The 10,901-nt window shown below is 43.4% G+C and overlaps 1 protein-coding gene across 5 annotated transcripts in view; it reads left to right on the top strand.

The window, feature by feature from the left end:
- The first annotated feature begins 56 nt into the window (after positions 1–56).
- TMEM39B (transmembrane protein 39B) overlaps positions 57–10,901 on the top strand; it is a 30,919-nt gene continuing 20,074 nt past the window's right edge. Inside the window, exons 1-3 of one of the 5 annotated variants that reach the window (XM_075908560.2) lie at positions 57–1,459; positions 4,959–5,056; positions 5,906–7,918. Coding sequence is in view for 1 of the 5 variants with exons in the window: in XM_075908556.2 (XP_075764671.1) it covers positions 10,661–10,901 (241 nt within the window). In the remaining 4 variants the exon portion in view is untranslated. Of the gene's footprint in view, positions 1,460–4,958; positions 7,919–9,237 lie in introns of those variants that run through there. The other 4 variants (XM_075908558.2, XM_075908559.2, XM_075908556.2 and 1 more) reach the window with 4 other exon arrangements.

The raw sequence follows: 10,901 nt of genomic DNA, 5'->3' as shown, positions 1-10,901 counted from the left end.
TAAATTAATGCTAAAGTTAATGGTCTTTTTAAAATATGGAGACATTCTAAAAATGGTGTTTTTTCTGTAACTTTTACAAAAAGCTATCAACCTCTGGTGAGTGAGCTTAATTTAAAAAGGAGGGAAAAAAACTTATTTTTTTCACCCCCCGGAAGTTGTTGAAAGCAGTTTGAACCAGTACTTAAAGCAGAAATCTGACTTCTGCAAAACTGCAAGTGGAAGGAGTGTTTATGGTGCTGTTACTGAATTGAGTGATTCAGATTTCAAATAGCCTCAGCGTCTTTGCAGACTCCAGATGGAGTCTGAAATGGCTGGTTTAAAAGTAGAATGACATAATGAAGATTGACACATCTAAGACCTAGCTATCAACAGGATGAAAAAAGGAGCTTTATTTTGTTTATGAACACAACTAATCCTTGTCTAAAGGTGATGCCTGCCTGCTTTAAGGTGGCCTGCATTTGGAAAGCCAGTTACAAACCCACAGTTGTTTTGAGAAGGGGGCAGATGATGGCTTTTAATATCCTTTGGGGAAAGTATAATAGGTTAAAGTAAAATGCTGTTTAGAGAAATTTGAGATGGTTTGTTGTATTACCCTTCTCTGCAAAATATAAAGCTGACGGGGGAGAAATAAACTGCTCGGGGGTGAAAAATGCGCTAGAACATTAGGAACCAAACTGCTTGTAGCAGTGCATGACTGAGGGGAATACTTTAAAACAAAAAGTTGTATTTGTAGATTGTTATTAAAATGTAAATAACAATTTTCAACAATGGTTTGGAGTCAGCTTTCAGGGCATAATGTCTTGCTTGATGAAAAGATCACCCTATACCCCCCTTTTAAAGGAAAATTATCGCAGGAGAATAAGGATGTGTAAAGCTAACATGCATCGCAAAAAACAAAAGGTAACCTAAATGTCTGCTTTTAATAGCACATTTCTCTTTTACATAAACTGTGACGGCAACTTGCATAAACTTTATTGAAACAATTCTTCAAATGTTAATGTAAAATTTGAAAAAAAATGTTTAAAAGTAGATGTTTTTAAAAAAAGACCACGTGCTTTTGCATAAATTAGCCATAATTTCAATAATCGTGCACTTTGTAAATGCACTGTAATGTAACCTGGGCAAAAAAGGAATCTGAAAGCTTAAATTTCAAAAATGTAAAATGACACCGAATATAGACAGTCCTGCTACTGCCAAAAAAAAAAAAATTCTGTTCAGTTATTTAAAATGTAAAATGATGGCCCTTATAGACTCCCCACATTGATATTCACTGTGAAATATTATTCAGAGCTCAGCTTAAGTTGCATGTTTTCCTTCCTGTGTAATTTGCATGCAGGATCTTTTTTCTTTAAATCTGTTTTTCTGTTAAGGAAACTCACAATCTTTTCTCAATTTGCAGGAGTCCAGGATGTTGCTGCAAATTACCTGGATGAAGATGTTTTTGCCAAAGACACACTGGGTAGGTTATTGAATTTTGCATCACATGGCTAGTTAACATCTTCTGTGTAGGAAGTGGCGGTGTTGCCATCTGAGGTGCTAAACAGAAGTAGCTCTTCATATGCACATGGATAAATTAGATTGTCGTAGAAGGCTCATTGTGTGACTGGCCTTTGTAGTGGTCCCAGGGAGGTGGGGGTTGTGTGGGTGAATGTGCACCTACTAGGAGCTCTCCCACCGAGCCTCCTGCAGAACGAAGTTGTGGTGGGTCTGGGGAGAGGTTGAAGTGTGGCAAGACAAGAGCAAGGCAGTCTTTTGAGCTGTGATGTGCAAAGAGGCTTTGCTTCAAAGCCAGCATAAGGAAGTGTTGGAGGTGCTACTCCATCTTCCAGCAATGAAGCAGTTCTATCTAGTAACATTCTTCACATGTCCTCTGCATATTCTCATTCTTAGAGGGGACGGATGGTGCAGCTTGCATGAAAGCATCTTTTGGTAACTATCAGTTGTGCTTACAAGTCCTACCCCCTCTATAGCATGTGAACACATTCTGAAGGTGTGGGCCCAAAAGGAGGCATAGTACTCATTGCAGCCTCATTTCTTTCCAACCACGTCAGTGAAAGGATCTGACTCTCTCCAGATCACATAGATAAAATGCCTTCTAGTTTGTTAAATTAGTTGGTCAGTACCTGGACTAACTACTTCTAAAACTGAATGATAATTACCTGGTACCAATACCATAATGGAGCCCAACAACAAGCAGCATGGATTTTAAAGGTGTCGTGCCCAGCAGTTTTCCCAGCTTTCAGTATTCATGATGATTGCCTGAAATGCTTAGGAGAGAAGAATTCTCCTTCATGCTATGCGCAGCATGCTTACTCCTTGGGCCTGTAAAGAGAAACAATAGCCTTTTGTTACACCAGGACTTGTCAGCCAAACCTGTGGGGTTAGAGGATCTGAAGGGAAGGATAGGGGACATGAATCTGCTTCAAGTACTTCTGGATCCCGGAAAGCTTTAACAGTGAAGGCTCTGGCCTTGGCAGAGAGCTCCATTTCCAAGTTGCGGTTGCCAAATCCTCCAATCCTATTCCAAAGATATTGCCTCCAGAAGAGCTGGTTCCAGCTAAGGAACATAAAGCTCGAGAGAGACTACTGGAACCAAGCACATCAATTATGCAAAAAGGAAGGTCAAACTTGAAGCACATCTTACTTAAATGCTTCTTGGGGCCATTTGGAGTTGAGTGTGGATCTAAAGATCAAATGCCAGATCATTCTAAGGAGTAGATCCAAAGGAGACCAGAGAAATCCCATATGTCCACTATTAAGGTTCCAACTTCTACAGTTACATTGTAGGTTCATGCAGTTCCACAAGAGGGCAATTTGACTCTCTCCTTTCTCCCCCCCCCAATAGAGAGACCAAGCTGGGATCTTGACTGGGATAGATCTCCAGAGACAATTTTCCTATTTCCTAAATGAGATACTCTGCAAGAGATGTATGATTTGATGCTAGAATGGAGGCAAGACTACCACATGCCATCATGGATGCTTTACCTCCTTTATGTGCGCCCGCGGAGCAATCTGGGCTGGCCCCGCCCCCGGGCATGCGGCAGGAGCCAGCCCCGGGCGCGCTGCGTGTGCTGGTGCTGACCCAGACCCCCGCCCCTGGCCCTGGGGGCGCCGTGCGTGCCCGCGCTGGCCCCGCGGAACCTGGGCAGCCCCTGCCCAGGATCGCGGCACATGCTGGTGCCAACCTTGGGCGTGCAGCACATGCTTGGCCCTGCCCCCAGTCATGTGGCCTGTGAGTGGCCCCGCCCCCAGGCGCCCGGCAGCCCCAAAACGTTGGGGACCACTGCTTTACCTCTATTGGCCAACCCCTGCTTCATACCATACAAGAAGGTCTGACTCTCAGCTTCCACCTAAAGCTGTGTCGATGATGATCTGATTAGACACCCAGAATCATTGTCTAGAGTGTGCTCTCCTACCTGGGTACAAGATATGCCTTCTGAGGGGGAGAGAAGAAATATTCCTTCCAGTTGCTTAACAGCATTGAACTAGAAGGTGACTAGTGTTTCATCTCCAGATGAAAATGTAGCTTCAGCTTCATCTCCTCTGGAAGATTCAATTCAGTGCTGTAGATTAGTGGATATAAATTTTCATCTATAGCTTTGGAAGAAGCTACCCACTGACTCTTCAGCATTTTGAGTTTGACTACAAATATAAAGTATTTTCGCCAGTAATAGAGGTACTTTGTCAACCAGCAAAAGCTGTAAGCACCAATCCTTTCTCTCCTCTTAACCACACCTCCCCCCAAAAAAAAACCTGAGAAGCTGTCAGATCCAGTATGAAGGGTTCTCTTGTATTCGTATTCACTCTTCAACTCACTCACTCCACATAACACACACAGGTCCCTTTTGCATGTTGGTATTGAGTGTGATCCATTTTCAGGTCCTATTACACACCGTTAGATTATATTTAAAGGTTGTGGGGTTGTCCATCCCCATTGAAGTCCATTTAGCAGAATTCCATAAGCAGATTGATGGCAAATCTGTGTTTTCAAATCCGTTTGTTAAAAATGTATTTTAAGGGGTTTATTCAACTTTATAGACATTGATATAAGACCCAGTTCCTCAGGGAATGTAAACATAGTTCTAGCATAACTTATGTCTCTTTCATTTTAACGTCATGTGAGCGGCTTCCTATTTCGTCTGTACACAAAGATGCCTCTTGTAATGCATCCACTTAAAGACTCAGCGAGCTATGTGAAGTGATGGCTGAATACCACCTTACGATTTTTTTCCAAAAGGACAAGGTAGTCCTTGGGCTGCTCCTTAAAGTACTTACATGAAAACCTGAAATTTCTTTACGTCACAGTATTAATTTACCAGCATTTCCAAAAACTCACATACATGATTCTGTAGATGCAAAAAAACACTTTATTTGAATAGAAATGTATGGCATGGGCCTTTTTATTTTCTATTTTGGTCTGTTTCTGCTCAGTTTGTATCTAGGCGGGTTAGACCAACGGTTCGCAACCTGTGTTGGGGGTTGCGGCTGTCTTCGGAGGGGGAGTGGTGGTGTTGGCAGTGCTGGGCCAGGGGCAACTTTTTCCCTGGCTCAGCGTGGAGGAGCACCATTTAAAAGGGCCACTGTTGTTTGGGGGGGGGGGGGTGTGTGGTTGGTTTTGTTTTTTTCTTTTCTCAACCAACATTTTCCTGGGGGTTGTGCTGGGAAAAAGTTTGCACACCACTAGGCTAAACAATGTATAGTTAGGAGTTATAGAAATTCTTCACTTGCCCCTTCTTTTGTTCCTATATCCCTTTCCACTAGGATAGTTGCTCTGTCTCTAGCACGTGCTAAATACATTTCCTTTACGGCACTAAGTAGACCTGCCAAGTGGCATTCAGTTCACACATTCATGAAACACAGTACATTAGGTTTGGCAGTCAGCTCTGACTCTGTTTGGCAGGGCTGTTTTTTCAGGCATTGTTTAATTTAGAGTCTGTGTCCATCCCTCTCATCTTTAGCATTCTGCTTGCCAAAGTATCAGAAGAGTGGGAATGTGTAAAAGATGCTCTAAGGAAAAAACAAGGTTGTCTACTTGTATCCAGGCTACCAAATCTTGGTAGGTTTCTGAGGTTCAAACTAGCTGCTAGCTGTTTTTTATTGCTTCATTTTGTTAGATACTTGCACAGGCTTCTCACCATTAGGTTTTAAAGCCTGACCACAGCTTGTTTAGCTAAGAGCTTTGGGGGGTTGCACATATCCCACATCAGCTGATATTTGAGCCTTGCTATGTTAAGGATGTAGTCTCATGTTTCCTTTGGCTGTCGGTAACTTTCACCCTTGACAACTGGCATGCTCCCTCTGGTGGACACCAATTATCGTTCATTTTCTTATCCTGTGGAGGCATTTTGTTGTCTGCACCCCACTGCCCTCCTTGCAAACCTAGTAATTTGTTGGACAACCCAGCCTTCACTCAAAAGCAACTGACAATTGAAGACATCAACGGCTGAACTGTCCACAAGACAGAGTGGGAAGAGCAGCCTTCTAAAGCTTGTGGTTTTCAGGCTTCTGGTCAGTTTCTCACTGCACTTTTGAGACCTGGGAGTGAGAAACTTGAACAGAATTGCAAATAGTCTTATTAATTACGTTGCCTGTAAAGCACTACCTTGTTGCACAATGAACAAAACCCCTGATTATATAGAAGCAGATGGGAAAGGAGACAAACTAGTGTCTCTAATACTATTAATACGCAGTAGGGAAGGAAGGGTGGGAATCAGGGTGGTGTTGAAATATTATATCACCAGTCATTTATATTCATGGTCCATTGGTGTTCAAAACATTGATTGGGGAAACAATTTATATATTGGTGATTTCCATGGTTCATTTATTCAATACATATTTTTGCAATGTCATTATAGTATGTATTTCTATTGTTGTACCAATTATTTTCCCATTTCTTTCTTACTAGGCACAACCTTTATATCCCAAGGAAAAGATGTGATAAAGACCACCTGTTATGGTGCAAATTTTTATCCGGTAGAAGTGAATCTTGTGACAATGCTATTTGGAATGTTTACAGCTTGCCTCTACCTTACATTTCCTGCATATGTTGCGTGTTTGTGGGGGGGAAAAAATAGTGTTATGGAAGAATGTAAATCTTATTGTAAATAACTTATTTGCAAAAACTGGTTTGAATATAGCATTGGTATAATCTGATCTTTTTGAGTCTACTATATGTACTGATTTTAGAATTATAATATGAAAATCAGATTGATGGTTTTTCTGAAAGATGCTCTAGTTGAGCCAGAAATTATGGGCTTAGCATGGGACTGAGTCCAGTTCTCTGGCCTGTGTTTATGCAAGAGGTCAGACGGATTCCTTCTGGACTTTATATCTATGAATCTATTAAAAGTAATTGTTCTCTCATACCATTCCATTTTTCCATCTAGTGTGGTTCAGATCTAACATGCCTCTGAGTGTTTTACCATAATAGAATCATTAAGGTCCAAAAGTCAACAGTACCAAAGGAACTCCTCCAAGGGGTTTACGGTTTTTATAGATTACAATAGCACCTAGTGGTTCCAATCAAGACCAGGACCCTATAATGACACTGTAATAGTCAACACCTGATCCTAAGTCTATTGTCTTTATTGATGCAAAATAAATGTGGGAAACTGAAGTGGGAAGAGGAAGTGAAAACAGTAGTAAGGCGAGACTAGAAGTCTGCATCTTAGTGAGTGTCTGTCTTATTTTACAGCTGCACTGTGATAGCTATTCCCTTCTTGAACAGTAATACTATCAGCTATACACCTGCCTTCCAAAAATCACATGGGCATGAGATAATCTATAAGGTGTCCAGCAGAAATCATGAAATGATATAAGGAGAGGGGTGAGACACCAGCTGTGGTATCTTCCTCCCTGGCTCTCTGGATATGGAGTGCCTGTTGAGGATTAAAGCACTGTGGTTGTGGGATGCAGACAAGAAGAGGACATACAGAAATCTTTCATTATTAGTAAGCTGGATGGAGAAGGGGGACAGTTGTTTAATACCCTACTCTATTTTGAGGAAGAGCTGGTTGCAGGGCATAAATCTTGGTAAGACTAGAGCTTCTGACACTTTACATGTATGTTTAGACTAGTCTTACAAAGGCAGAGGCCATCTCTTTAATGTAGCTGTAGGGTGGTCAAAATCAAGGTTTTAGAGTGCTGAATGTAAATACTAACCCTCTTCTCCTCCTCTTCTCCCCCACACACCAGTAATGGAGTTCGCTGCTAATTTTGCTAATATGACCTAGCCCTTGAAACCTTCCAGTATTACACTTTGTTAGTGTCTGTTTCTATCTTAAAATGCTCCATTTTGCAAAATGGGCCAGTCCTCCTGCTGTCAGATTTGTGGAAACCATAGAGTAAGATGAGCTGGCTTCTCTCAATGTGAACAGGAACATTCAATCTCACGAACTAACCTCACCTGTCTTTCAGAAGGGGCCTCTTTATGTAAAGAGGACCTTGAAGCCTGCTGCTTCACTCACTTCAGAACCTGGAAAGGAAGTGGTAACTGTCAGCACTGAAATGCGAAGTGTACCTGTTTCCCAGTTAAAGTGCTATTTCCACTTCTAGCTATGCAAGCAAACCCAGTAGGAGGCTTGCTATAAAAGCGCACAGGTTGCTACCTTAAACCTCACGGTTTGATGTGCAGTGAGTAATTGCTATCCACAATCTTTGCAATTACATATGGAACAGAAAATGTTAATGAGTTAAATAGGCCTTTGGATGTCTGAATATTCATTTTCTGTGCATAACCTTCATAAAGGAACACTAGGCTAGAACAGCAGATCCCTTTCACCATCTGGTACTGTCTTGCTTAATATAAGTTCACTAATTCTATAAACTGTGTTGCCTCCAGCCTAGACAACAGCTGAAGATGTTGAAGACAGTCAACATGATTCGAGGCAAATACTAATTTAAAATTACTATTGCATAGGTAAGAGCTAGGTTACTTATCAAGCCTGTTTGAGTTAAGTTAACCATACTGTTAATATACATTTATAGTTATTTCCTGTAGCTAAAATCCTTGACTAAATTTCTTTGCTTTCAAATGTAAACATTTTTAAGTTTCTCATCCTGCAATTATTGCTATAATTCACGGAATCTCTATCTAATGCCATGGTAGATGGGATGGGAGTCCTGGATATAGGGAACAGATGCAATAGAACAGAGAAATACTGCACATCTTTCCAGTTGGTACATTTGACACATCACTGAAATGTCTATAGTGTATTAACATAGCCAGTGCAATGAAGTCTGTCTCAGGTTGAATGTCATAGTCACAGACTATGGAGGAATGCAGTGTGACTGGGAGAGATTGGAAAGATGAGGGATATGAGGCCAAACGGCTGCTGTGGTCGTGAATATATTAGATTGTTGGGAATTTCACAGTCCCGGAGAAGAAAAACAAGAGATTGCAAAGGGCCAAGAGCTTAGCTTTTAACTCACTTAGAATTATCAGGCAAGTAAGTTAAAGCTCCTCGTTCTTTAAAAATCCATGTACCTTTTAAGGTGCTGAGTTTGGCCAGGAGCTAGCAGTCTGCATTGGGACAAGTATCAGAGGGGTAGCCATGTTAGTCTGAATCTGCATAAACAATAAGAAGTCCTGTGGCACCTTATAGACAGATTTATCGGAGCATGCATCTGACAAAATAGGTCTTCATCTCTTGCCCCTGTCTCTCCCTCACTCTTCTCTCTCCCCCCCCCCCCCCCCCCCCGTCTAAGCATCAGCAGTTTCTGTTCTCTTTACTGTGAGTCTCCTGTCTTGGCTCTCAGAGAGCTTGCTGCTCAAGTCAGGAGTTGCACTCGAGCCATTAACCTGTGCTCCATCTTGTGCCCAAGGAAGAGTGCATTCTTAGAGTAGGAGGAAGTTGGACACTGCAGCTTTGGTCTTTCAAGCAGCTGTTAAAGTACAGATTTACTTGTTATGAAGGCACCAAATGTACCTTAGCCCATGGCTGTTTTAGTCTGGAGGTGCCTTGCTGCTACTTGGAGATGAAAAGTTATAGCCAGTGTTCCATTATGTCCCATTTTCAGATTGTCTAGGAAAATATTTTTCTAGCCATTGGAATTTTCTTTCTAGCTGTCATAGACTCTTCTTCCTCACCTGGGTTGAAATTACAGTAATTTTAGACCTTTTGTCACTTTGACTTGAGCTTTGACTTGAGCCCTGAAATGGCTTCGTTTTATATTAGCTTTTTTTTTTTTGTATAGTTTCTAAGGTATTTACTAACCTTTCCCACCCTTCCTCCATCAGTTTACAACCTATGCTGGGCCCTGCCTGTACTTCATTTGTAACGGTGAAACAGTTTAAACATATAAATCCTGCAGAAACATAAGTCTAGTACGGAGTAACACACAGGCTGACCACAACTGGGGAAGGCTCTCGGACTGTGACTTCCCCAGCGTAGTTGGTGGTAAACTGTTAAATGGTTGCTAATGTATGTAGCTGTTATCTGGCGCGTGCGTGTGTGTTCTTTGTAGAAGACAAACTAGGTTCTGTATGGTACATATGTTTTCCCCCTACTTCCACTGCAAAACCTACAGCAGTCCTAGTTTTCAAAAACACAGAGGCTATGTCTAGACTGGCATGGTTTTCTGCAAATGCTTTTAATGGAAAAGTTTTTCTGTTAAAAGCATTTGCGGAAAAGAGCATCTAGATTGGCACGGACGCTTTTCTGCAACAGCACTCTTTGCGGAAAAGAGTCCATGCTAATTTAGATGTGCTTTTTGCATAAGAAAGCCCCGCTCCCTATTTTTGCCATCAGGGCTCTTTTGCGCAAAACAGTTTTTAGCTGTCTACATTAGCCCTCCTGTGCAAAAACATTTCCGGAAAAGGGCTCTTGCCCGAATGGGAACCTCAACGCATTTGCGCAAGAAGCACTGATTGCAGACAGTAGAAAGTCAGTGCTTTTGCACAAAATCAAGCAGCCAGTGTAGAGAGCTTTTGTGGAAAAACTTGGCAGTTTAGATGCAGCCAGAGGTTGTAAGTACAAATATATGGGTCCCCCGTGGAGGAAAATGCAGAGTGACTCTATTCTTTTTTTTTTTTAAAGAGAAGGCAGTATCTGAGCAGCACCTTCCTTGCTTCCTGGTAGCTTTTCACTCCTACTTCTGTACTGCTCCCCTCTTCTTTCCCTTCAAATACATAATAGAGTTGAAAACAGCGATGAAAAATGGCTGCTCTATACCACATTTTCCCAGCCTGTACCCTCACTGGTGCTGTGGTTATTTAATAGAAAGGGCACAGTGCAGGAGCCATGCTTGCCAGGTCAAGGGCCTGTGGAAGGCAGGGTCCAGCGTGGAAGCCAGCAATGGCTACAAGGCAGCTACCAGCCTGATGCAGCTGGGGCAAGGAAATGCATCGCCTGGCTGCCTAGCACGTGGCTGCCGTTGCCTGGGGTCTGTCTATATAGAAACTGGGTCCAAAAGTCCACGGCCGTAGCTACTGAGGCAGTGTGGGGTAGTGGCTACAGCTGTGCCTCTGCACAGTCGTGAATAGGAGTGTCCGGTGGTTACAGCGGGCCAGGAACCCAGAGCTGGGAGGGAAGCGAGGTCTAGTGGCTATAGCGCAGGGGATGACAGCGACGTGGGATTTTGCAGTCGGGGGGGGGGTACAGGGAACCAGCACCCCCCGGGTTCGGGCGCTGCCGCAGGCTGCGTGCCTCAGTTTCCCCCTATGTGCAGCGGCGGCGCGCCCTGCGTCCCCCGCTCTCCCCATCCGCGGCGGGGGAGGGGGCGGGGCCAGCCCCTCTCTGCCCCTTGGCGGGGCGGGGCCCGCTCGCGCGCCGAGGAAGTGTGTCCGCTCCTGGCCGCCGTCTCTCTCTCTCCCTCCCCCTCGCCCCGCCTCCTTCCCTCGCCAGGCCCCGCCCGCCATATTGTCCCCGCCGCAGGCCGAGCCGCCGCCGGAGCGGAGATGG

Source organism: Pelodiscus sinensis, chromosome 26 (assembly GCF_052426305.1).
Source record: "Pelodiscus sinensis isolate ZL-2025 chromosome 26, ASM5242630v1, whole genome shotgun sequence".
NCBI classification, from domain to species: domain Eukaryota; kingdom Metazoa; phylum Chordata; order Testudines; family Trionychidae; genus Pelodiscus; species Pelodiscus sinensis.
Note: the sequence above shows the minus strand (reverse complement) of the source record. Positions and strands in the feature narration are given on the sequence as shown.